The sequence below is a fragment of the Agelaius phoeniceus genome, chromosome 5, assembly GCF_051311805.1.
Source record: "Agelaius phoeniceus isolate bAgePho1 chromosome 5, bAgePho1.hap1, whole genome shotgun sequence".
Classification (NCBI taxonomy): Eukaryota; Metazoa; Chordata; class Aves; order Passeriformes; family Icteridae; genus Agelaius; species Agelaius phoeniceus.
In genome coordinates, this window is record NC_135269.1 from 71,779,819 (window position 1) to 71,806,909 (window position 27,091).

The following is a 27,091-nucleotide window of genomic DNA, read 5'->3' on the forward strand; positions in this document are numbered from 1 at the left end:
GATTTGGGAGAGGAAATTTGTGCAGCAGTAAGGAGTGAGGAGTTGCTGAGCAGCGCTGGTGGGAGAGGAGATTCACACCTGGATTTGGGGGAGCTGTGCTGGAATTTTCTTCTCTTCCACCACCTGCCTGTGCTGGCCATCCTCTTGGCCTCTTAAGGATTTTGGAGAGGACCTAAAAGTGCTGTTTTGTGCTCCCAAAATGAGTGGGTGTCCCAAAAGAGCAGATGTCCTCTCATAGTACCTGAGATCCTGGTTAGAAATCCAAGTCTTCTTTACTCTCCCAGGATGAGCTCTCCTACAACCTCCTGTTATTAGAGGTTAAGTGTTGTCTCCTTCCCCTGTCAAGCAATGATTATTACCCCTCACTCTTTTTTTTTTTTTAACCCCTCTATGGCTGTTTTGGGCTGAGAACTCCACTTGGAATTTACTCTGACCTGCAGATGGATATTGGAGCTCATCCCATGTCTGTCCCTGGGTGCACAAGGCCCCAAGTTTGGGGTTTGAGGCCTGAGTTTGGGATTAAAGCTGGAGGGATGAGGATGCTGTGGCTCACCTGGAGCAGGCTGAGGCTGGGTAGAGTTTGTCAGCAGAGAGGAGGTGGCTCTAATTGTTCAAGGGAAGGTGAATCACCTCGTGGGAGCAGCATCTCTCCCCACTCCTGGTGCTGTCACTGAGTGATGCCATCCCTGCAGTGACAGCAGCACTTATTGGGATCTCTCATTTGGTTATCTGTCAGCTGTCACCATATCTATGGAAATCTCCCTTGAAATGGAATTTCTCAGCCCACTGAGGTTTGTACGTGTTTGATGGAGTGTTATTCTTGTCTCCCCTCCCATCTTCAGTGCTTTCTGTGCCAGGCTCCTTTCCCTGCCTTTCCATTAGCTCTGTCCAAATCTCTCCTCTTGTCACCACAAAATCTGCATTTCATTCCTCAGCAGTTTCTTAGGGCAGGGCTCCACCTCGTGTTTTGCTCACTGGGGGATGCAGGTGTTGGTGCTGTGTCCTGTGGTAGCTGTGAGCTCATTTAATTAATATTAAATACGGAGCTAATTTAATTAATATTAAATATTTCTCCTAGTTATGTCCTCAAGGAATAGAGGGAAGTCATGTCCTGCTCTCTGGAAATCAGGAGCTGGTATTTAGAAGAAACTCACAATCCTTATTTCCTTTAAAATGGGTATAATAAAAAAATATTTATTTAGTTGCAATGTTGGCTTGAAAAGGAAAGCTTCAGATGAAGGGGAATTTGGATAATTTATGCCATGATAAACTTTTTTTTTTTTTACTTTTTTCTCTTCCCAAAAGTAGCCAAGGGCATGCTCAGGTTGCTAGCTCAGATTTCCAAGATGGAAATCAGGAAATAAGACAGGAGTGAATTGTACAGGCAAGAGTTGAACACCCAATAAATCAGTCCCAGACTTGGCTGTAATTCTGTGTAATTCTAAGGAAAACAAAAATGTTTTGAAAGCACTGTGGGAGGATCAGCATTGGGAAGGGAGTTACAAGGACTTGAGTGGGAACAGGAATGTGGGGAAGGGGGAGCTCAAGGAGGTGGCAGAGGAAGGGAAAGAGGGGAGAAAAGCTGGATGGTTGTGGAAAAGAAGGGGGGAAATAGGGGAGAAAAGCTGGATGGGTTGTGGAAAAGAAGGGGGGAAATAGGGGAGAAAAGCTGGATGGGTTGTGGAAAAGAAGGGGGGAAATAGGGGAGAAAAGCTGGATGGGTTGTGGAAAAGAAGGGGGGAAATAGGGGAGAAAAGCTGGATGGGTTGTGGAAAAGAAGGGGGGAAATAGGGGAGAAAAGCTGGATGGGTTGTGGAAAAGAAGGGGGGAAATAGGGGAGAAAAGCTGGATGGGTTGTGGAAAAGAAGGGGGGAAATAGGGGAGAAAAGCTGGATGGGTTGTGGAAAAGAAGGGGGGAAATAGGGGAGAAAAGCTGGATGGGTTGTGGAAAAGAAGGGGGGAAATAGGGGAGAAAAGCTGGATGGGTTGTGGAAAAGAAGGGGGGAAATAGGGGAGAAAAGCTGGATGGGTTGTGGAAAAGAAGGGGGGAAATAGGGGAGAAAAGCTGGATGGGTTGTGGAAAAGAAGGGGGGAAATAGGGGAGAAAAGCTGGATGGGTTGTGGAAAAGAAGGGGGGAAATAGGGGAGAAAAGCTGGATGGGTTGTGGAAAAGAAGGGGGGAAATAGGGGAGAAAAGCTGGATGGGTTGTGGAAAAGAAGGGGGGAAATAGGGGAGAAAAGCTGGATGGGTTGTGGAAAAGAAGGGGGGAAATAGGGGAGAAAAGCTGGATGGGTTGTGGAAAAGAAGGGGGGAAATAGGGGAGAAAAGCTGGATGGGTTGTGGAAAAGAAGGGGGGAAATAGGGGAGAAAAGCTGGATGGGTGTGGAAAAGAAGGGGGAAAATAGGGGAGAAAAGCTGGATGGGTGTGGAAAAGAAGGAGGGAAATGGGGAGAAAAGCTGGATATGGGTGTGGAAAAGAAGGAGGGAAATAAGGGAGAAAAGCTGGATATGGGTGTGGAAAAGAAGGGGGGAAATAGGGGAGAAAAGCTGGAGGATGGCTGTGGAAAAGGAAGGGATGAGGTCTGGGTTTGGTGCCTGGAAGAGCTGTGGGATAATGCTGCTCTTATTGTCTCACTGATGACAGAAAGGAGCACGTGGGGAGCACAGAGCCAAGAATTTACAGCTCTTTTAATTAAAATCAGAAGGGTTTGTTGTATTTTGATAAATCGTTATTAGTTCAGTTGCAATAGCACCAACACTCAGAGTCCAAATAAAAGCAGAAAAGCCTCATTAATAGTAATAATCTTAACACTAGTGCCCAGGAAAGCTGTGAAATGCTTTCCTCCTGTCCCTGGTGTGATGCTCACGTTCCCAGTGTTCCTCTGAGGCTGATTCCACCTTCCTGAGCTGTGGGATTGGGGAGGGAATGAGGAGTGCTACAGCAAATCCTCAACATCTCCAGGTCTTCTTGTGACAGAAGTTTCCTTTCCAAGCCTGGTGCTTGTGATGCCTCAGGTTTAGCTTTTATATTTTTCCCATTCTGTGCTGCTTTAGTGTGTGGGTCTGGGCTCCATATTATGGGATGCTGAGCTCTGTGCACAGAGCAGGGAGACAAAACAATTCCTGCTCCAGCTGGGCACCAAGGACAAATGATCCAAATCTCAGCCCAGGAGCACAAACCCCGTGGGCTGGAGAGAGAAAAACAAGCAGGGTGGGACTGCAGGGGCTAAAGCTGGAATGGGACAATGAACTGCAAGATGCAAATGGAGCAGAACTGATCCCAGGGAGAGACCCCGGGAGCGCTGGTGCATTTTGGGGCCATTTTGGTTCATCTTGGGTGCAGCCCTGGCTGGGCTCTGGTGCTGCCCAAGGTGCATCCATGGAGGAGATCCTTGGAATGAATCCCTGCTTTATTCTGGGACTCTGCCCAGCCTCTGTCCTAGCTCAGATTCCCAAGGCATTTTGTCCACTGGGGCTGTTTGAAGGTGCTCTGTCCCCACCACGAGCTCCCTTCTCTCTGGTCCCCAGAGCCCATCCAGGCACTCCCAGGAAATGGAATTTTTGCTTCTTTTTTCTGCTAAGGTTGGGATGAAATGTGTGAGACAGTATTTCTTATTGCACTCAGATGTTTATTATTTGTTATCTGTATTACAGTCTCACAAGCTGTGAGTTTTGTAGCCCTTAATTTTAATAAGCTAAAAAATGATGATGTATCTCTTTCTACAAGGTTTTTTAAGGATAAGCTGTCTAATTAAGAAATGTCACTTAAATTATTTTTACTTTTAACCCAATAACTAACTACTTGTGGCTTGTAAAGGGGACTTTTTTATCTAATTACACAAAACCACCCAAATGGGGACTTTTTTATCCAATTATACAAAACCACCCAAACTTATGAAGAAGGTAAAGAAGAAGGACCAGCTTCTGTTACTATAACTGCCAACAATCCTCTTGATGGGGCAGAAATGGTTGGAAAACATTTGGATTGGTCCTTGTGGATTATTAGAGCCATACAATAAATAATAATTGATTGGTCCCTAATTTCCAGGAGAACATTTTCCTATTATTAATACCTGAAGGGTGCTTATATTTTACATTTTATATTTTAATAATACACATTTTATATTTTAGTTTTAGAAATAATACATTTAATATTTTATTTATATTTAGTTATATCAATATTATATTTATATTAACATTATATTTATATTTTATTTATATTATATTTATATTAAAATTTTGTTTATATTATATATAGTATATAGTATATATAATATATATTATATATAATATATATTATATATATTATATAATATATATTATATGATATAGTATAATAATATATATTATTATATAATATATAATATATATTATATAATATATAAATATATATAATATTTATATTTATATTATATACAATTTCATAAATAATACCTTTTATATTTTAATTTTATATATTATTAAGAGCTGAAGGGTGCTTATATTTTCCTATTATTAAGAGCTGCAGGGTGCTTCCAGTGCCTGAAACTGACTGAATTCCTTTGAATTCCAGGTTTGAATCCTCCTCCCATGCCATCAGCATGAGTGCCTACCTGAGGGAGCAGAGGAGGGAGCTGTACAGCAGGAGTGGGGAGCTGCAAGGTAAGCAAAAGGATCCTTGGCAATTGGATAATTCCCTCCTGCAGGAGCTGGAATATCCTGCCCAGCCTCTGGCAGGTATTGATCTCTGCCCTGAATCTCTCCAGGATTTAAGCTCTTGTTTATTATGAGGTTGTGAAGGGTTCCTCTTTATTCTCTCAGCATTTTCAGCTGGAGGTCAAGGTCTTAAAAATATTCCTAAAACAAAAGGTGGAATATAAACAACCTCACCTTGAGCACTGGGTTTGGCTGTTGGAGCTACCTGGGATATTTTGCTGCAGTTTATTTCCTTACTGTGATACTTACCCTGCATTGCTTTGGGAGCTGAGCTCAGGCAGCTCCAATTTGAAGCTGGATGGACTAAAGTGACCAATTCTTTGTGTTCTGTGCACCTGAGGAGCTTCACAGGGTTTGCAGATGGTGAACCTGGGCACTTGGGCTGCTTTTGCTGGTTTATATTGCCCATGGCAGGTGCTGTGTGTGCCCAGGGAAGTGTTCCCTGCTCCAGGCATGGCTTCATTTCCCTTGTTTTTTCCTGGATGATCCAGTGGTTGGGTTTGGCAGCAGAATCAAGGGAATATCCTAAGACAAATTCTTTTGTGTCATCTATTCCAGTTTCTCCCTGGGCTAATCATAGGAGGAAAATAATTCCTGTTCTTCAAATATTACAGTGATGACCAAGGGCAGAATTTCTCCTGGAACTCTTGTCCATGACAATTTTCAGCTGGCTGTTAATTGAGAATATTTTATAATTTGCTAGAGAATTTTTGGATGCCTTTGTGTTCCCTTCCTTCTTTCATGACCTGTCCTCAGGGACAACTTAAGCCCACAAGGGTGTGGAAAAAAGCCTTGAGAGGCAGAGATTGTTCTTGGGACAGCTTGAGGCACTTGGGTGACTGCAGGGGTGTGTGGTTATTAATTGTTTGGGGGTTTTTGGGGTCCCAGGATGAGGTGAGAGGTGAGAATTGACTCCAAGTTCTCAGAAGGCTGATTTATTATATTATATGAAAATAAAATGATATATTAAAACTATACTAAAGAAAGAGAAAGGGGATATCAGAAAGCTAGAAAATAATGATAATAAAAACTCATGACTGACCAGAGTCCTGACACAGCTGGACTGGGATTGGTCATTAATTAAAAACAATTCACGTGCTGGGTAAACAGTTCTCCAAATCACGTTCCAGAGGAGCAAAACATGGAGAAGCTGAAGCTTCCCAGGAGAAGAAATCCTGGCCAAGGGATTTTTCAGAAAATATGGCAGTGACAGCGGTGATCTCAGCACTGATGAGCAGGGGTGTAGTGGCTCTGTGGTGAATTCTGAGATCCTTTTGGGTGGACTGAGAAGGAAAAACCTGAGGGTGATTGTGGTGGTGTTTGCAGGGGGTTCCAGGATGAGGGAAGAGATGAGAATCTTGACTCCATGTTTCAGAAGGCTGATTTATTATTTTATGATATATATTATAGTAAAAGAAAATGATATATTAAAACTACACTAAAGAATAGAAGAAAGGATTTCATCAGAAGGCTTGCAAAGAAAGGAATAGAAAAGAATGGGATGATAATAAAATCTTGTGACTGACCAGAGACAGCTGGACTGTGATTGGCTATTAATTAAAAACAACCCCATGAGACCTATCAACGCTGCCCCTGTTGCATTCCACAGCAGCAGATATCATTGTTTATTGTTCATTTCTGAGGCCTCTCAGCTTCTCAGGAGATAAAGATCCTAACAAAAGGATTTTTCACCCAATATCCTGGTGACAGGTGACAGCTCCCACCCCCTGACCCCACAGCCTGTGGGGATGAAGAGGTGTGGAGGTACCTGCCAGCTAAACTGGGATCTCACCTCTCACACACCTGGCAGGTGTGGAGCTCACAGCTCTCTGCCTTTTGGGGTTCAGGCTCTCCCCTTCCAAAGTGTCCCATGGCCAGGACTGGCTGGGAGGTGTCCCCCAGCTCAGGGGGATGAGGTTAGGGTTCCATCCCATAACCAGCTTTGATTCCTGGAGTATTTCAGGTCCTTCCCCATAGTTATGAGCTCCCTGTTACAAACTGTGTGGGACAAGTGTGGGCTCAAAGCCAAGAATTTTGCAGCCATTGAGCGTTTTGAGCTTTTTAGGGCCATCAGGGAGCCTGCAGCACTTGCTCCAGAATTTCCCATCCCTTTGGGATGAGTCCTGTTGCATTCTGTCATTCCTAATTGTCCACATGGCTTTAAAAACAAGCAGAGAGCAGAACTGACCTTCTCCATACCTGTGTCCTCCTCCAGGTGCCTCGTGGCTGAGATTTGGGGGATTTTTGTGGTTATTTTTATTACACTATTCTATTATTTCTATATTTGTGGCTATTTCTATTACAGGCAGGGTTTTAAGGAGGGTCCTGGGTTTGGAGCTCATTCAGAGCCAGATTTGATGGAAGAGTGATTCCATAGGAATACAAGACAAATCTTGGGGCAGCATTTGGGATGAGCAGGACAGTGGGAGCATTTCCAGGAGAGAAGGATGCAGCAGAGCTGCTCAGAGAGCCTGGCTGGGCAAGAACAAAGCCCAGGAGCTGACAAAGAAGTAAAGGACAAAAGAGGAATTAATGTGGAGAGGGCCAAGGTGCTGCTGCCCTTTGCAGCTCAATTGGAAGAGCCTGGACATGATGCAATAGGTGACAAAAAGTCAGTGTGGGGAGGCAGTGGGGACAATAGATGAGATGACTTTGCTGAGATTCTTTGCAGTTGAACCATCAAGAAAAGTTTCCTTTTGAACTTGACGTTAAAAATGCAGTAACCTCTGTCTCTATTATGAGCTGCTGTTCCCTTTTAGGTTGCTCATTAATCTTCCTGAATCCCAGACCACAGCAAGATCTGCATTTGGATTTTTTATATATATATATATATATAATTTTTTTTATCCCTTTTAAAGAGAAATACAATTTAATTGTTCAATCAGGTTAGTGGAAAGCAGGCATGTGACACTCTGTCTTCTGTGAACACTGCACAGTTTCTGTTCCCAACAGCCTTATCCACAGGGATGATTTTTCAGTGGCAGCAGGGGGAGGGTGACTTGTGAGGGAATCTTTTTTCCTGAAAAGATCTTCAAAGAAACATATGCATGAAAAGAAAGGAATTTATAAAAGTTTAGCTCACGCTAACTTTTCGACATAAGAATTTAATTTAAATAGCCTTAAAAATGTGTGAAGATCAGAGTGATGCTTTGTCATTAACCCCTTTGATTTGGACTGAAATAGTGCAGAGCATGAGGCTCACATTATCCCTCAGTGGGAGAAAGGGACCTGCTGCAAGTGGTTTAGAGCTGGAATTCTTCTGTTTCCTTCCACTGAAATTGCAGGAGAAAGGCTTTGGTGATGTGTTTTCCCCTTGAAGTTGGCCACACAAGTTCTCTGACAACTGTCATTAAAAAATAAAGCTGGGGGCAAGTACAGAAGTGAAATATTTCCTTCAGGACTGGTACAGCCTGGGAGAGCTGGGGGTGCTCCCCTGGAGGGGAGAAGGATCCAGGGAGAGCTTCCAGCACATTGCAGGCTTGAAGGGGCTCCAGGAGAGCTGCAGAGGGACTGGGGCCAAGGCCTGCAGGGACAGCACCCAGGGAATGGCTCCCAGTGCCAGAGCTGAGCTCTGACCAGAGGGGCAGCACCAGGGCTAAGGTAAAGCAAGATCAAGAAAACTATGGCCCAAGCCTGGTGCCAATTTATAAATAATCCAAATAAATAGGTGCCAGTTTTCACCAACCTCAGAATCAATCAATCAAGAGGCTGCCTTTTTCCTGCAGTGTGATCCTAAACTCTGCACCTCTGGCTCAAACCAAGCTCATGGTCTCACATGTGAACCTAGAGCAGCAGGTGAGAGTGAGGAGAGGATGGATCCTGCTCTGGAGCCAGCCTGGGAGAGCTGGGAATGTTCCCCTGGAGAAGGGAAGGCTCCAGGGAGAGCTTCCAGCACATTGCAGGCCTGCAGGGGCTCCAGGAGAGCTGCAGAGGGACTGGGGCCAAGGCCTGCAGGGACAGCACCCAGGGAATGGCTCCCAGTGCCAGAGGGCAGCCAGGGATGGGATCTTGGCAATGAGGAATTCCTGGCTGGGCTGGAATTGCCAGAGCACCTGGGGCTGCCCCTGCATCCCTGCAATGTCCAAGGCCAGGCTGGACCCTGGGGCTGGAGCAGCCTGGGACACTGGGAGGTGTCCCTGCCATGGCAGGGATGGCACTGGATGATTTTAATCACAACCCAAACCAATCTGGGATTTTAGGAAACTTGCAGGTTGCTCACCTCTGGGAAAGGATGAAAAATGTGGCAGTAAAACAAAGCTCTGGTATAATAACACAATAAATTATAGTGAATAATTTTTAGAATTAAAAAATCCACTGATTTTTTTTCTTGCTGCCTGGGTGATAAATGGAAAGCCTTGAATACCCCTCAGACCCAAATCTAAATTTGGGAAGTGGGTTTGTGTTACTCCCCACTCTGCTACTCATCCACTTTCCACCCAAGCCTGAAAAATTCCTTACCATAAGGTTTTAAGCAATTACAAAAAAAAACCCAATGAGAAACTCTGCTAATTAAGATTAGCAGCAGAGGCAGAGAGGATCTGCTATGACAAGGGCACCATGTAAGGCCAGGTCCAGGGAAAATGCAGTTATTTGTAGGTGCCTTGTTCCATTTGGATTCACCCAGGGGCTGCTGCAGGGAGCCAGCTGTGCTCAGCGGTGACAGAAACCAAAGCTGACATTTGGGATAATGAAAATTCGGTTCAGCACCTCTGCGAGATGGGGATGATAATGTGTTGTCAGTCAGAGGTTGCTGTGGAGGGGGAGAGGGAGCAGGATTCATGTCTGGTTAAAGGAAATGTGGTGACAAGTGGCCTGTGCTGGTTGAAAAATATTCCTGAAGGAAGGACGGGGAATAAACCGGGGGGAAAAAATCATGTGATGATGTGATATCCTGAATTCCCTGTCACACCACTGCTTTTGTCTCATGATGAGCAGCATCACAGCTGGCTTTGAGCTTGGGGAGAGGGGAGAGCAGGGATTTTCAGGGTTTTGCCAGCTCTGAAGCCATCATCAGCTCCCCCAGCCCCTGGAAATGCACCCCTGATTTCCTCGGCGTGTGTTGGTCCCGGTGTAGCCGATTAGAGCCATGGCCTCTTCAAAGGCTGCCCAATCAAGGAGGGGTTATTAAAACCAGCCTGCTTTATGACTGAGAATTAATTAGGGCAGCATTTTCATGCAAACCATCCAATTTTTTGATTAGCAATGGAGCAGGGTTGCAATTAACACTCTAGGAAGCTTAAATTTCCAGCGTTTTGATTCTCGGGAAATGAGATTATCAAACTGGGGTCAGGCCCTTGACAGCAAAAGGGGGATTATGTGTAAGGAAATCGTTTGTTTCTTGATTTTTCCTCAGAGATTGTTATTAAAACCACAACAGTTCAGAAGGAGATGCCTAAAAAAAGGAGGCAGGAGGGTCCCTTTGCTTTGTCAGTGCAAAGAGCTCCCGGTGTTGGGGAGAGCACATTTGGCATTTCATCTACAGCAACAGGTTCCCATTGCTGGGTGGGGTCAGCCCTCCTTTTCCCATCCATGTGGGTTTGTTTCTTTCCTTTTCAACAATGTTTTTGATCCCTTCCAGGTGTCTAAATGTGTGTATTGCTGCTTATTAAAGGCTGACCTCAGCCAGCAGTCGAGTCTGTGAAAAAGGATCAGGGCATCTCTGTTAATCCTGGAGAACATTTGGGGGGGTTGAATTTCCCACTTAATTCTTGTCACTTCTCAGGGATCTGGGAGGTGTTGAAAGTCAGGCTGGGGCTGTGAAATCTCTGCTTTGTGTCGGGGATTTTGAGCAAGGTAAGGCAGGAGGAGGAATTTTGGTGTCAGGGTGATGTTTGGTGCCAGGGAACACCAGGAGCATCACTGTCATGGAATGGTTTGGGTTGGGAAGGACCTTAAAGATCACCCAGTTCAGTTCCAACCCCAGTGCCATGGCAGGGACACCTCCCACTGTCCCAGGCTGCTCCAGCCCCAGTGTCCAGCCTGGCCTTGGGCATTGCAGGGATGCAGGGGCAGCCCCAGCTACTCTGGCAATCCCAGCCCAGCCAGGAATTCCTCATTGCCAAGATCCCATCCCTGGCTGCCCTCTGGCACTGGGAGCCATTCCCTGGGTGCTGTCCCTGCAGGCCTTGGCCCCAGTCCCTCTGCAGCTCTCCTGGAGCCCCTTCAGGCCACACCTGCTCTGGGCCTCCCCACCTGGGTCTTGACCTCAGGATCCTCTTCTTGAGTCTTTAACCCTTGCACTGTTCAGAGCCCAAACAGCCCTCAGGTGCCACATGGTCCTTTTGGAACAGGAAAACCAAAATATGGGCATCAAGGTGGTGTAAGAGGAGAGGAGCTTCTCAAATAGAGGTGGAGAATCAATGCTGGAATGATGCCTCAGGGTTTAGGTTTTGTATTTTTCACATTCTGTGCTGCTTTGGTGTGTGGGTCTGGGCTGCATATTATGGGATGGTGAGCTCTGTGCACAGAGCAGGGAGACAAAACAATTCCTGCTCCAGCTGGGCACCAAGGACAAATGAGCCAAATCTCAGCCCAGGAGCACAAACCCCGTGGGCTGGAGAGAGAAAAACAAGCAGGGTGGGAGTGCAGGGGCTAAAGCTGGAATGGGACAATGAACTGCAAGATGCAAATGGAGCAGAACTGATCCCAGGGAGAGACCCCGGGAGCGCTGGTGCATTTTGGGGCCATTTTGGTTCATCTTGGGTGCAGCCCTGGCTGGGCTCTTGTGCTGCCCAAGGTGCATCCATGGAGGAGATGCTTGGAATAAATCCCTGCTTTATTCTGGAACTCTGCCCAGCCTCTGCTCTAGCTCAGCCTGCACAGGGCATCAGAATCAGCTTTGATTTCTGTTACCAGCCTGGGTTCTCCATCCTCACAACTCTCCCACCTCTGCCATGCTTCTCTCCCCTGTTGATGTGAGGAAGCACCATCCTCCTTGTATGAAAATCCCTGAAATTCTCCATTCTCAGTGATTCTGCTGGAAGCTGCTCCAGCAGGACTGGTTGGGTTGTGTTGTTACAGTTGGGACTCGCTGTGTCCCTTTGCCTTGTTTACAAAGCAATCCTTGATTTTCAAGGCACTTATTTACAGCTCTTTTCCGGCTTTGAATCTGGATTAGTGAAGCATTTGAGGGCTTTGTGGTGAATTTACAAAGACAACATGGAATTATCTTGTATTATGCAGATTAGAACAGAATAGGTGGGGAATGTTTATGCCTGTGAATTATAATACCCTGCTTTATATCAATTACTGGAGTTTTTTCCAGGAGGAACGTGCTTTTGGAAGTACTGAGCCATGGAATTTGTGCCTTTGCCTAAATGTCAGTAGTGAACCATTTATTTAAACAGCACAGAGTTAGGATGTGAAATGAGGAATAAAATATCCATGGGAGTTCAGATCAGCTGGGTCTGAATTCAACCTGGTGGATGTTGAACAGTTAATCCTGATTTTTTTCTTTTTTTTTTGAGATCTTGAGTCACCAGACTGGCCAAAACTGCATTACATTTCCCTTATACATTGTGTTGGGAAGAGTTATATAATATAGATATACACATACAATATATTTGGACTCTGATCCTTGTGGGCCCCTTCCACCTGAGGACATTCTGTGATTCCATCTTCTTTCTACAGTAATTGACACTGTATATTTTTTTCTTTTGTTTCTTCTGGCCTTTTAGACAGTGTAGAGTCCTGAGATGCTCATGGATGTTTATGTTTTCTATTGAAATCTTGCTGACATTGGAATTTTTCATCAAATTTTTCTTTTCATCTTGAAGTTTCTCCACGTTTTTGCAGGTCAATTTTCTTTGTTTTCACCAGCTTGCTTAGCAAGCCCTTGATAAATACATTGCTGAAACATGCCTTTTCTTTCTCCCATTTGATGGAGTGTATAATCCTAATTTAAAAAGCAGCCCAATGCAATTATCTGTGGGGGCTGAGCCGCTTTCTTGCCTCTTCTGCAAATTTTATCCCTTTCAAGCTGGGGCTTCTCCAGGAAGTAATTCCACATCACAGGGGATGGCAAATTCCAGCAGAGACCTTGGGGGTGAGCATGGAGGGAGCTGCTGCTGCTCTTGTACCTGTTCAGGGGGTAAAGAAGTGTTTAATCTCTGGCCCTGTCACTCTGCTGCCTCTAATCTGTGTCTGAAATCCCTTCAAAATGCGACACCGTTGTTTTTCAAGGAGCATAACAAATGCACCCCAGACAGCTGTATTAGCATTTGGGGGTTTTTTTCCCTTGCAGCCAAGAGGTTTTTATCTTCATAATGTTGAAATGGAACTCAACAGTGGCAGAGGAGTGGGCAGGCTCAGAAAAATTCTGCTTTTAAAGAGGGCTGAAGCCATTTAGGTGAGCATGAATTAACATTTCCCTCGCCTTGTAAAGGTCAGCCTTTAATTGAGATTCGCCACGCTCAGCCCAAAGCCCAGGTTGCAGAGCCCTCTCTCCAAAAAGGAGGCACAAATTGGCAGCATAATCTCATCAGAGGCTGGGGTTAGGTGGTAATAAATCACTCAATTCACACAGAACGAGGCTGCCACGGAGCACAAAACACGCCAGATGCTCCAAAGACTTTTGTGGCTTCGAGTTGGAATAACAGTTGGAGGATCTGTAGATGTCTTGAGTTTTTTCCTTATAAGGAAAAACTGTTGGGGAGAAAGTGATTTTTTTACCTAATTAAAGGATCAAAATGCTACATGTTTGATTTAATGTTGGTTGTTATCCATGTTACACGCCCAGGAATTGGAGGTGTTGCTCTCCCGTGTTTCCATGTGTGTGTCATAGATGAGAAATCACTGCCAAAAAAAAGGCAACAGCTTTCATGGATCCATTATTCCCTGCCTTTTGTGTGGAGATAAATGTTTGCTGAGGAGGTGATTCTCTTCTGCAGGATGAAGATGGAACTTTAATCAATGAAGGGATGTGATTTAGGGGTCTGAAGATACAAAAGCTGACAAATTCTCAAGGGCTCTGTGAGCCAAGTGCATCAACTGCTGTTGGAGTATTTGTTTAATAGATCATGGAATAGTGTTAGAGTATTTTCTTTTCAGAACACAGAAATATGGATGTTTTCCAGGTGAGGAGAGTTTCCTTGGACTGGATTTTACATCCAGTAATAATGTGAGGAGATGGGCAGGGAAAAGGGTGTTTTTATGGAGGCTGGAGGGTGGAGAAAAGCAATGCCTGTGAGAATCATGGAATCAGAGACTGGTTTGGGTTGGAAGGGACCTTGAAATCATCCAGTGCCACCCCTGCCATGGGCAGGGACACCTTCCACTGTCCCAGGCTGCTCCAAGCCATGTCCAGCCTGGCCTTGGACACTTCCAGGAGCAGCCACAGCTTCTGTGGGCACCCTGTGCCAAGACCTCACCACCCTCAAGGAAAAGATTTTTTTTTCCCTGAGCTTTGAATCCTCCTGAGGTTTAAAATGGGTTTTTAAATCTTTTATCTCCTGGATTTTTGTTGGTTTTGAAGCTTGAATGGAATTGTCTATTCCAGAGTGAGTGGTTCCCTATGATGGTATGGGATGGCATGATTAAAATTCTATTTATAGGTCCTCCAGGTGAAGTCATAGAAGGACATCATGTGCATGTTGAATCCATCTTTAAAGGGGCTCATTTTGATGATTGTTCCAATTTAGACGGCCTAAGAGGTGTGAACTTGGATGCATTAATTGAAAAACTTTGGAGTGGACCACCTAGCACTGGGAAAACAGAACCTCTCTCTCCAACTGGCCCTGAGTACCTCTCCAGATGAATAATAGTAATAATAATAATAATAATAATGATGTTAGGAGTGGAGGCTCCATGGGGTGATCCTTGTGGTCAACTCCTTTGGGACATGGCCTGGGTGAGTCCATGTTCTTCCCCAAAGGGCAAGGCTGGGCTTTGGGATCCATTTGAGTTATTCCAGGCCTCAAAGGTTATTTTTGAACCTGATAAATTATTGGAGTTGGCAGTTGGCTCCCGAGAGGACCTGGGCTGGCTGAAGCAGGAGGGAAGGGTGCCTTGGAAGGGTTCTAGGGTTGTTCTTTCCCAATTAACTGTCACCAGAAAATGTGATTTTGGGCAATATGAGGGACATTTTTCTGCCTCAGTTTCCCAGAGCATTTTTGAGTTTTAGGGCTTCTTGGGAGTCCCAGGATTGTTGCCTTGACAGGGATTTTCTCCTGTGGATATTTCCTCTCTCCTCCTAAAATTATGAGGCCCCTTTTCCTTATGACAAGGGGTCTCTTTTCATCAGTGGTTTCAGAGTTTCAGCGAATGTCTGGTGCTGTCACAGAGTCCTTGGGGTTTGTGTCTCCAGTGGTGACCAGGATCACATTAATTGGCTCAATTTGGGTGAGGAGGGCTCCTGTGAAGCCTCCTCCCCAAGAATTCATCTGATCATACACCAGGCAGAGATTGGTCACCCTGTATAGTCATTAATGTGCCACATTTGTGTCATTTCCTAAAGCAAAGAGGACAGGGAGGGTGTTCCCTGTTCCAAGTGGTGTTTGCATTCCCCACATCAATGTGCACACCAGGCCTGCATTTAAATTCATGTTCTGGATATCAATTTCCCAAATTTTCTCGCTTCCTTTGCCAGTCTTTTGAGCCTTGCAGTCACCACAAAGGCGGGGAAGTTGTTGAAACCATATTTTTCTGTGTTTTCTCCACATAAAACTCATGCAGCTGCCTGCAGGAGGTTGTTCCAAGCGTGCTGGAGAAAGCCAGACTGATTCATTTTCCCTCAAAACATTGGGTGCAGCAAATCCTCACCACAGATCTCATTAGTGTTTTCATATCTCATTGTAATTACTTAATAATATAATACCAAAGCCTTGCTGCTCAGTAGCTGGATTTTTACATAATATCAAAAAAATCCTGTAAGTGACTGGGGGCCTGGAGTACATCTGTGCTCCTCTTTGGGGATTTTAATTGCACTGATCATGTGGTTGTGTTTGACTTAATTGTCATCAGGAGTTATTGGATGAGCTCCCTGCAAGGCCTGCATTCACTGCACCTCCATGGCATCGAGGAATGGGATTTTTGTGGCAACAAATGGCACTTCCTTTGTCTGCTTAATGAATGATTTCAAACGGCCTCTTCCCTCACACAGGGAGGACTATGGAAACACTTCCAAAATGGGGGATGTGTTCATGTGGTGGCCTGAAGCTGTAATTCCAGTAAAAAGGGATTTACAACACTCAGGGCTGTGCCCTCAGCAAGGGGAGATGCCCATGTGGCCTGACCCCAGTGGATGGCTGTACAGAAATCAATGTGGGTGCCTTTTTAGCTGCTGTGGAACGTGAGGATTTATCTGGGGTTGGCTTCAAGTTATTGGAACTGTAAGCAGACAAAATTTAAAGTCTTAAAGAGTTCAGGAGCTGTGATGCGAAATGGAACCATAAACTTGGAAAAGCCCTCAAAGGTCATCAAGTCCAAGTGTTCCTCCAGAACTGCCAAGGCCACCAAGGTGCTGAAAAGCCTTGGAGCATCTCCATGCTCAGGAGAGGCTGAGGGAGCTGGGGCTGCTCAGGGCAGGGGGACACGGCTGAGGGAGCCATCCATGGGGATCCATGGGCACAGGAGCTCATCCATGGGGATCCATGGGCACAGGAAGCCCATCCATGGGGATCCACGGGCACAGGAGCCCATCCATGGGGATCCATGGGCACAGGAGCCCATCCATGGGGATCCATGGGCACAGGAGCCCATCCATGGGGATCCATGGCTGAGAGACCCATCCATGGGGCTCCATGGGCACAGGAGCCCATCCATGGGCATCCATGGCCAAGGGAGCCCATCCATGGGGATCCACGGGCACAGGAGCCCATCCATGGGGATCCACGGGCACAGGAGCCCATCCATGGGGATCCACGGGCACAGGAGCCCATCCATGGGGATCCACGGGCACAGGGACCCATCCATGGGGATCCACGGGCACAGGGACCCATCCATGGGGATCCATGGGCACAGGAACCCATCCATGGGGATCCATGGGCACAGGAGCTCCCAAAGGATGGACCAGGCTCTACTCCAGGGGCAGGGTAGCACCAGGGGAAGGGGCAGGGACTGAGCTCAGGAATTCCCCCTGGATGTGGGGAAGAACTTCACAGAATGACCAGGTTGGGAGGGACCCTCAAGGCCATGGAGTCCAGCCCAGCCCCTGGCCCCCAGTGCCACATCCAGGCTGTCAAACACACCCAGGGATGGGGACTGCACCCCCTCCCCGGGCAGCCATTGCAGAACTTTATCCCCCTTGCTGGAAAAGCTTTCTCCTGCTCTCCAGCCTGAATTTCCCTTGGCACAGCTGGAGGCTGTGTGCTCTGGTTGTGTCAGTGCTGCTGGAGAAAGAGCCCAAGGGCAGCTGAGCCCAGGCACCTTTCAGGAGCTGCAGAGAGCGATGGGGGCAGCCCTGAGTCTCCTTTGCTGCAGGCTGAGCACCCCCAGCTCCCTCAGGGGCTCCTCTCAGGCTTTGTGTTCCCAGCCTCTCACCCTCCTCTGGATGTGCTCCAGCATCTGAATGTCCTCCCCAGACTGAGGGGCCCAGCCCTGAGCAGAGCCCAGAGTGGGGCTGGAGTCTCCTCCCTGGGGACATTCCAGGGGCACCTGGACACTGCCCTGTGCCCTGAGATGGCCCTGCTGGGGCAGGGAGTGGGGCCAGTGACCCACTGGGGTCCTTTCCAACCTCACCCATCCTGGGATTCCACCTCTGGAGTAACAGACTCTGCTGTTCTATACATTGTTTCCATCTTTATTATTTTTCCATGTGAGTTAATTTGTAAGTGAAGCATTTTGGTGCAGAAAACAAAAATAATTTACCACCACCAACTTCTTACATTATTCCCTTCTCTGTCTTAAACCAACCTCAAGATATTCCTAACTGCAACTTTCACACTAAAATGTGGATAAAAATGAATTCCTTGCAATCTTTACTTCCTAATTAGTTCCCTGGAAGAGGAAAGTGCTTTGAACTCTATTAGTGGTAATGGCTGGGGCGTGTGTGTGTGTGTAAAGAGGAGATGATGCTTTGCAAGATGCATTTCCATGTAAATATCTGACATTTAATTCATGTCTCTTAACCCTAATTGAGGAATTTGGTGGGGCTTCTGGTATTTTATGGCTCTGGGGGAAAAAGCCTCAACAAAAGGCCCTTCCTTGCTTGATAAGTGAAGAAGCCAAATGTTTGTTCAGAGGTATGAGTAGGAGCCTGGACGAGCTCCTCTCACAAACACCTCAGGTCTCACTTGGAGTTTCAATGGATTGGTTTGGCATTATTCCATCAATCCCAGCAAAACTTCTCTCTGCTCTCCCATTGTCTCTGTCATTATATCCTGCCTTGCTGCTGGAATATTCCCCCAGAGCCTCTCTGGAATATAGAATAGAGTATTACAGAGAAAAGCCAGGGGTGGGGTTTATTCAAATATTTATAGTTCCTTACGCTTCTTTTTGTTTCAAGAACTCATTTCATTTATATAAGTTTATATAATTGATTTTATTGATTATTCCATAATTCTTTATCAGAGCCTATGATTTTTATCCAGAATTTTTGACCAGTTCACACATTTGTGTGTCTGAACTCTTCAGGCTTTGTGTTTTCATTGGGGATTTTCACGGGGATTTTGGGCTGGGGGTGCCCTGAGCCACTGGACTGGGTAAAAATGGTCCTGTGCCACCTGCACACCTCAGATCCACCTGGTTGCCTGCAGCTATGAAGTGTTTGTGTCTCTAAAGGCTTTATTTTTATGACTTTTGTAACTGGAGGATCCAATTTAGGAATTTAACAAAAAGTCACCTGCTGGAGCTTGGCCTTTACCTTTGAATGACAAAAGATGCTTTTCCTATTTCAGGTGCTGCAGCTACAAAGCAGGAAGGGGAGAATGACTTTATTTTTCCTTCTGTTGAGTGGTGATAGAGATCTGAAATACAGAGATAAAACCTGCTTGGGGCAGGAAAAAATATGGGAATCTCTTGTCTGGGAACTTGAGGAGCAAATGCTCCATTCCCATTTGTGGTGGTGTTCACAGGGGTCCCAGGATGAGGGAAGAGATGAGAGTCTTGACTCCATGTTTCAGCAGGCTGATTTATTATTTTATGATATATATTATATTAAAACTATACTAAAAGAATAGAAGAAAGGATTTCATCAGAAGGCTGGCAAAGAAAAGAATGGAATGATGATAAAATCTTGTGGCTGCTCACAGCCTCCACACACGTGGCTGTCATTGGTCATCAAGCAAAAACAATTCCACATCCTGGGTAAAGAATTCTCCAAATCACATTCCAAAGCAGCAAAACAGGGAGAAGCTGAAGCTTCCCAGCTTCTCAGGAGAAAAGATCCTAATGAAAGGATTTTTCAGAAAATATGTCTGTGACACCCATTCCCAGTTAAAAGTTGCTACAAAAAGGGAGATTAAGGAATTCCAGGGTTCAGAATTGTGTCCTTCTCTGCCTCTGCTTTGACTCCTTAGGAAAACTGGAGTCCTTGCATAGAAAACTTGGTAAAATAGTAAAAAATTATTTGTAGTTGTTTAAGCATCTGTCATGAAGGAGTGGTTTTTTGCTCACTCAAAGAATCACCATCAAAGGTATCCACCAAAAATGACACAATCCGAATTTATAAAAATGGGAATTGGCATTTAGGGTTTACTCTTGTACTCTGTGGATGAAACAGCCCAAGGGAAATGGAGTTGGAATCGATTTGGAATGATTTCCACAGGGACCAAAAGGACAAGGCAGACCCCCCCCTCAGTGGACAACAGTTTAAGGGAATTAACAGTGAGGATCTCATTAGGATGGATTTAACACACTGCCAGCAAATTGCTCAGGGTTTGCTCTGGATAGGGGATCTCTGCCATGGGTGAGGATGCATCTGTCCCAGGGAAAAAATTCCCAGCCTTGAGAGACATCTCAAGGGAATTTTGAAGCATTTGGAGTGTGGTAGGTAAAGCTTCATCATCCATCCAAGGTGCCATTTCTGATACCTCCTCTTTTATTGACTCTGTTCACATTCTCCTCAGCCAGGAGTGATTAAAACCAAGTTAATTGGGATATTATGTTCTCCTAGTTTAATAGTGCACTGTGAACACACTCGTAAAAGACCAAAGAAAATAGATTTTAGTTGAAAATTTCTTTCATTTCTTTTGTATTTTTTAATTCCATGCTGTAATAGCACAATCCCTATCACTTTAAAAAACATCTTAAAATGTAATTAGTGTAATTTATCCAGGGGACACTTGGTTTACCATCTTTTCATTAGTAAAAATCAGCCCCAAGTTGCCTTTCTGGCCTGGTTTACTAATTGAATCTGATCTCTCAGGGCTGCACAAAATCTGCTTTAGGTGGGAACCACAGTGATTGTGTTGGGTTTTGGTTTTGCTTTTTTTTTTAAATGTTGTTTGTTAACTCTGCATTTAGTAGCTACAAAAAGTCAGAGAGAGAACCATGGAAAGGTTTGGGTTGGAAGCAACCTTAAAGATCATCAAGTTCCAACCCCTGGCATGAGCATGGAACCCATAAAATCACATAGAATTAAATCACACAAGGAAAGTAGGAATGAATTTCCCTCCTTCCCCACTGGAATAAAGGAAATCCACATCAATCCAGGCTGATTTCCTGGATTTTTACTGGTCTGGGAGGTTTTCTTGGCAATGTTCTGAGCAAAGCCCTGTTGGGTTGGTGTGTTGGATGATGCATTAGCCAGTTCCTTCTCAGCTTGTAGGAAATCACTTGTGTGGGGTACAGCCATAAATGCCAGGAACAAAAATGCTTCATTTCATCTTTACTTTTTCAGTCTTTTTTCCCCCTTACTGGATGTAGAAACTTCTAAATTAGTCCAAGCCAAGCATAAACCACGTCTCGTGCACTGAGTCATTACAACAGAGTCATGCCAGACAATTGAATTAAATGTGGAGGAAGAAGATTTAAACCTCTTTCTCTCTGTTTTAATAGGAACTTGATGGAAATGGCAGTGGATAAGCAAATTATAATACATTTGGATGAAGAAGTGGCAAGTTGGAGTGAGAGGTTGGGATGTCTGGATGGGAAGTTAATGATGCAGTTGTGAAGCAGAATGAGGGGATGGATGTGGTGGATGTAATACCAGGGAAATTAAGCAGGTTAATTCCAAGCCTTGCTGCAAGATTTCCATTACTCTGCACTCTGAGAGCAGATTATTACAGTTATTTAATGTGTTTAACCCACTTAATGTTTTTGGATCGTGCTTATGCAGAAAACCAGAGGATGGAAGTGTTTAAACTTCATTTTTTTTTTCTTTTCTTTTCTTTTTTTTTTTCCAGAAAAAGGGATTTTGTTTTTAATTTGATAATAGCCACATATGGCACACTCAGTGTCCAGTTGCTGATGTTCCCATGGAGAGCAGAGCAGGGTTTTAATTTGAAATATTCAGGTGGAGAAAAAGGCTCTGCTTGCCTTCCAGACCAGTGTGGTCTTTTTTATTTTATTTGTTGCTAAGCTTCCTCCTTTCCCTTGTTTCCCTCATTCCCTCCCTTTTTCCCCAAGAGTTTTCAGCCTGGAGAAGAGAAAACTCCAGGGAGAGCTCAGAGGCCCTTCCAGGGCATAAAGGGGCTCCAGGAGAGCTGCAGAGGCACTTGGAGAAAGTGAACAAATCCTGAAAATTTGGGTGCATACTTGGAGGTGTCATTTCTTCATTTAAAGTGGAATTTGAATTTCAAAGTCACTTAATTGACCTATTTTGCTTAAAAATGCTTCCATTTCTCCTCAGTGTCTTAGAAATATCCTAAACCAGCTCTTAAGCTGGGATATTTGTGTTCAGCTTGGGCTGAGCCCTCAAAATTGGGGAAAAAGAATTTTATTCCAATTGTGGTGCCTGATCTTTTAAGAAATACAGGGACAGGCTCTGAATTTCCCTGGGTGAAGGAGTGCTCAAGTCTTTCATGCAACTTCATGTCCTGGAGATCTCATCATTTTTTTGAGGACCCAGAATTTGTTGGGATTGACAGACTTTGGAGACTGAGGAGCCTCAATAAATGGAATTGCATCTGCCTTGCTTTCTGTAGAAATTTGCTCAAAATCCAGGGTAATGTTACAACTTTTTACCTAAAAAAAGTTTTATACAAAACACATAAATATGCTTTTAATAAGTTTAGGTCAGCATTCACAAGGGAGAAGTGGAGACAGCAGAGAAATACGTATTTTGGGGCACGAAATTTATGGTTTTGGGAAAGAAATAGGTATTTCAGGGAAAGAAATATTTGGGGACAAGAAATAGGTACTTTAGAGCAAGGGAGGAGAAGAGGAGGCTGTTGGGCTGGCAGGTCATGGAGCACAAGCCTTTCACACCTGTGGGGTCTGTTCTGCTCTTCCCTAAAAGTGCCCCTAGGCAAAACCAGATTTCTTCCCAGAACATGGGTTTCAGATTAAATTGAGTGGATATTGCTGTTAGGGGTTACTCAGGAAAACTCAACAAAACTCATCTGTATTCACAGCTAATTAAGTCAGGAGGTAGAGATGGTTTAGATGGCAGTGACACAGGTGCCTGCCTTGCTCTGGAATGGTTTTGGTTCTCCAGGAGCACCTGAACTATTTAGGATTAACCTGATCCATGGAGATGGATTAGGAATAACCTAATCCATGGAGATAAATTAAGAACCTGCTGGTGTTTTGTGCTCCCAGTCCATAACCCTAAACTTGGATTCACTGCTTGAGCATGATCTTGGCTTTTCTCCACACCACAAATTAAAGGTGTTGGGGATTTTTAGGGTTTTTAACATGAGATGGTTAGTGCTGGGTTTTTACAGAGAAATCCTCTGCTTTTTGAGCACAGCTGCTGCTGTTGGGTGAAGGTTTTCCTTCAAACCAAACCAGCTGTGCAGAACTATTTCCCCAGTGAGACCAAAGCCCCTCCATGCTTTCAGCCCTGCTCAGAAATTTCAGTGTATTGGAGAAGGGAAGTACTATTAAAAAATAATAAATCTGTTCTTTGACAGGACTGGCAAATGTTCCTGGTTTCTGAGAAGCAAGAGCTGTGTGTATTTACTTGGACCTTTTCTATTTGATGCCTGCTTCTGACATTCTGGACATTTATGGATGCATTTGCTTTGTCTGGCTTTCTGAGGAGGAAGCCATCTGGTACTGTCAGTGTTAGTGGATCACCCTTCCAAAAAGAAAAGGAGATTTTGCTTTTCATCTTCCATTTGAAATAGCTCATTAATTAAAAATATACTTATCGAAAAACATAGTACATTAAAAATATATATAAATATGTATTGGGAAATGCAATGCATTAGGCTGTGGATTGTGCAGGGGAGGGCACAAGCCAAGGAGAGAAGTTCAAACCTCACTTGGCAGCAAAATCAGTCCATGAAGTCCTGTCAAACACTGCACATAAACAGTGCTGGGGATAGAGGGAAGGAAGGGGAGGCAAAGCTTTCCCTCAATTCTCTGCGCTTCGTGCTGGAGTTGAGCATCATTTCCAACCAAAGGGCAAAACCCCAAACGTCTTCATCTTGTGTTTCTGACTTTGCTGGTGGGTCCCTCTCAGCTGGTTGCCTCGACAGCTTCTCCTCAAGCTGATAAATGAGGGTTGCATTGTTTTTATTGCCCTCAATATGTTTTCTGCTGTGCTGTTAATGCTCAGTGGCAGGAGAAATTCCTGCTCGAGCTCATGCAGGGAATCGCTGAAGTATCCAAGAGGCCTCAGAAGCAGATGTGAGGGATCTGATTTTCTCTGCTTGTTAACTCATATACAGAAGATTAAAATGAATCTTTTTTGCTTCAGAAATTCTTGAGGGTAAGGCCATGGGTTCATCCTGACAGCTGGCAGAGAGTCCTTAATGGAATTGTGAGCTGGGCTGCTGCAGCATCTCTCCCCTTCCTCCTCCAGGGCAACGAGATGTGGAAATTGGGAAAATTCCTCTTGTCCTCATCTGGGAGCAGCACACTCCTTCAGACAGGAGATGTTTTATACCTCTCTCCCAGGATTTGTGTGAGCAGTGGACATGTTTTATGGCATGTCCTGCCTTGTTTTTCTCTGTCCCTTGTGTTCTTTCCCCTTTGGGATGCGTTTTGTCCTGGTAACCAGAGGAAGTGCTGACCCCACATGCCCTGGTGAGGCTTTATCTGCCACTGGAACTTCTCTCCATCCCCAGCCTTACTGTGAGGGCTCTTTTGGCCACCATCTTTTTTCCCTTTATCTCCCAGCCCACACGGTTGGGGGGAAAAATATAGTCAGCCATGTTTTCTCCTGAGGGAGAGAGCTGATGCAATTTCCCTGTTGTCCTTCTGGGACTACCTAAAAACAGAGGCCAGGCAAAATTAAGGGAATAAAAAGTGGGTTTATTTATTTTATATATATATATATATTTTTTTTTTTTTTTAAGGGCCTTCAGGTACATTTAGAGCAGATGAAACCCACCCCAGGCCTACACCCAAAAAATGGACCACGGGTCACAGGTTTTCACACTTTTATAAGTTTGTTCCATTTGCATATTGGGGGTTAATGTTTCAGTTGCAGCTTCAGGTAATGAAGTAATTTACCCCAAGTTTACTCCCCCTCAATGTCCTTGTGTTTCCATCTCTCAGGGCCTGAGGCAGTGAGGTGTCCTTGATTGCCAGGCCTGGAGAGGAATTGTTGTGTCTGCCCAAAATGAGAAAGCAGCAGCTGACACTGTGTGTGGAGTTTGGAGTTATACACTAAAGAACTGCAGGATTACAAATACATGAAAAATAGAAAAGCTAAAATCCTAAGGCATTCTTGGGACTTGTGCTGCTCAGAGTGACCCTGAGATGTGTCAGAAAGTCTCTTTTCCCAGCCCAGCAGTCAAAGAAGGTTCAGGATTCATCTGTTCTCACTCTCAAGGTTGTTCATTGTTTCTTATCTATAAAATTTATCTCTGGCCTGCTGAGGTCTGTTCAGCAGGACAGTTCCAGGCACACTGACCACCTTGGGGCAGTGTTATCTTTTTATACTAAAAACTACATGTACATTATTTACCATAACTTCCCAATACCTATCCCCTATGTTAGACACTGAGCTTCTACTCTAAACCAATCCAAAAGTGCCACCATCACCCAGAAGATGGAGGCCAAGAAGAAGAAGGAGAAAGGCTGGACATGCCCAGATTCTTCCATCTTGCCCCCTGAACCCCCGTTCTAAAAACCCCATTTTTCACCCCAAGACAAACTAATTATTCTTCTACTTAGACTTTCATGGCTTGCAGATCCTCATATAAGGTTGGTAATTTTTTCCATGGGTCATAACCAAAGTCACAGGGGTGTCTTGGGCTCTGTGCCAGGGTCCCTGATCCCCCTGGCAGGGGTTTGGGCAATCCAGAACAGCCAGAGGGATGTCCTGAATTCCAACAGGCATCACTTAGAGCCCTGTGGTTGCCAGGGAACGCCCCCATCTTGGGGAGGGGCCCTGCTGCCATTTCCCCTTTGTCTCCCTACACGTGGGCGCCATCTTGGGAAGGGCCTTGCTGCCATTTTGGGGTCTCTTTGTTCCCCTGGAGTTCCTGAGATTTAGTGATTTTGTACCTAATGATTGTTTACTTTTCCATTTTTGCCTGTTGCCTTTTCACTTGTTGTTTTTTCACTTATATCAATTAGTAATCATTGCTTGTTGGTGGAAGGGGATTGGTTGAATTTAAGTGGAGGTAACTTTATTTATTTTAGAGTGTCCACCTCTTTAAGTTGTCTTCAACCAAGACAAGGGGCTCCAAAAGAGCTGGAGAGGGACTTTGGACAAAGGCCTGGAGGGGCAGTAGAAGGAGGAATGCATTCCCCCTGCCAGAGGGCAGGGTTAGATGGGATATTGGGAAGGAATTCCTGGCTGTGAGGGTGGGGAAACCCTGGCACAGGGTACCCAGAGCAGCTGTGGCTGTCCCTGGATCCCTGGCAGTGCCCAGTTATGCCAGGCTGAACGGGGCTTGGAGCAACCTGGAATGGTGGAAGGTGTCCCTGCCCCTGTTGGGAGTGGCACTGGATGAGATTTAAGGTCTCTTCCAACCCACACCATCCTGAGATTCCATGAATCCCACCACCAACCTCTAGGAAACATTTCCCAGCTTTGGGCAGTGTTTTATGATTTTTTTGGCCACACCGATGTCATAGGAGAGGGAAGACTTCTGACTCCAGTGGTGGAAAAACCAACCAAGGGGAGTTCTCTGCTCTTTCAGACCTGACTGAAGGGCAGAGTTTAAATTTCACTTCTGTGTCGGGCTCTCAATACCTGAGTGTATATATTAAAAAAAAATGAACCTATTCAGTTGGTAAACAATGCTCAGGAGGGAAAAAAAGCTGCTCCATTGATGTGTTCTGTGTATTTGTATTTTTGCATTGTGTACTCCTGTGTTCTGGGACTGCTGGAGAAGATCTCAAATGCAGGGAGCACAAGTCTAATTATTTTGTTCACTAGAGGCAATAATTGGCTTGTTCAGAAGTAATGAGATAACTCAGATGTAAATTCGTTTTGGAGAGGGGGAATTTTAATAATGGATAATCTAGGAAATTATATCATGAATGAAAGAATATTTCTGTTTATAAAAGGAACAAGCAGTGTAACTACAGAAGGTTGGGGCCATTTCAACTCATTCACAGCTGGAAGGAAAACCTGGGTGATTGCTGTTGACTCCTGTGTGAGTGCTGGCTGCTCTGAGCTGCTCTAGAGGGGTTTGAACAAGGCTCTTATCCTGTGAGTATTTCCAGCATTCAGGAACTTCCCTGTGGAGAGAGTTTAAGATGAACTTTATGGTGAAATACATGAAGGGGCCATTGTAAGTGCAAACCTTATGAACATGTTCTGGTGAACAGAATCCAGACTTGAGCAGTTGTATCTTGATATTTTTCCTTAATTTTTTTTCTTAGCATTCTCAGAATATCCTTCAGACAGTTTTGCTGAGCCACTGTGCATTTCCCTATAGAAACAGGATTTGCTGTTTGCTGTTACAGCTCTGATTTTGAAGGCCTGGGCTTGGCTTATTTAATGTCACAGCTTTATTTTCCTGATTCTCAAGCAGAACTGCTCTGTGCTGATTCCACATCCAATGCTGGCTTCCCCTGGGGCTCCTGAGGAGTCTCCATGCCTTGGACTTTCAGCCTTGGCTTAGTGAGCTTTGCTCAAGTAGAAGGTGTGGAACAAGATGATCTTTACAGTTCTTTCCAACCTAAAACATCCTGAGATTCTGTTGGTGCTTTGAGAAGGCTGAGCTAGAACAGAGACCAGACAAAATTAAAGAATAAAGCGGGGATTCATTCAAAGGATCTCCTCCATGGGTCCACCTTGGGCAGCACCAGAGCCCAGCCAGGGCTGCACCCAAGATGAACCAAAATGGCCCCAAAATGCACCAGCGCTCCCGGGGTCTCTCCCTGGGATCAGTTCTGCTCCATTTGCATCTTGCAGTTCATTGTCCCATCCCAGCTTTAGCCCCTGCA

General features: G+C 45.0%; 1 protein-coding gene across 1 annotated transcript in view; it reads left to right on the forward strand.

The window, feature by feature from the left end:
* The window catches only part of EXOC4 (exocyst complex component 4), a 365,227-nt gene that overhangs the window by 106,729 nt on the left and 231,407 nt on the right, over nucleotides 1–27,091 (forward strand). The window contains exon 9 of the mRNA XM_054632077.2: nucleotides 4,554–4,642. Within this exon, the coding sequence (XP_054488052.1) occupies nucleotides 4,554–4,642 (89 nt within the window). The remainder of the gene's footprint in view (nucleotides 1–4,553; nucleotides 4,643–27,091) is intronic.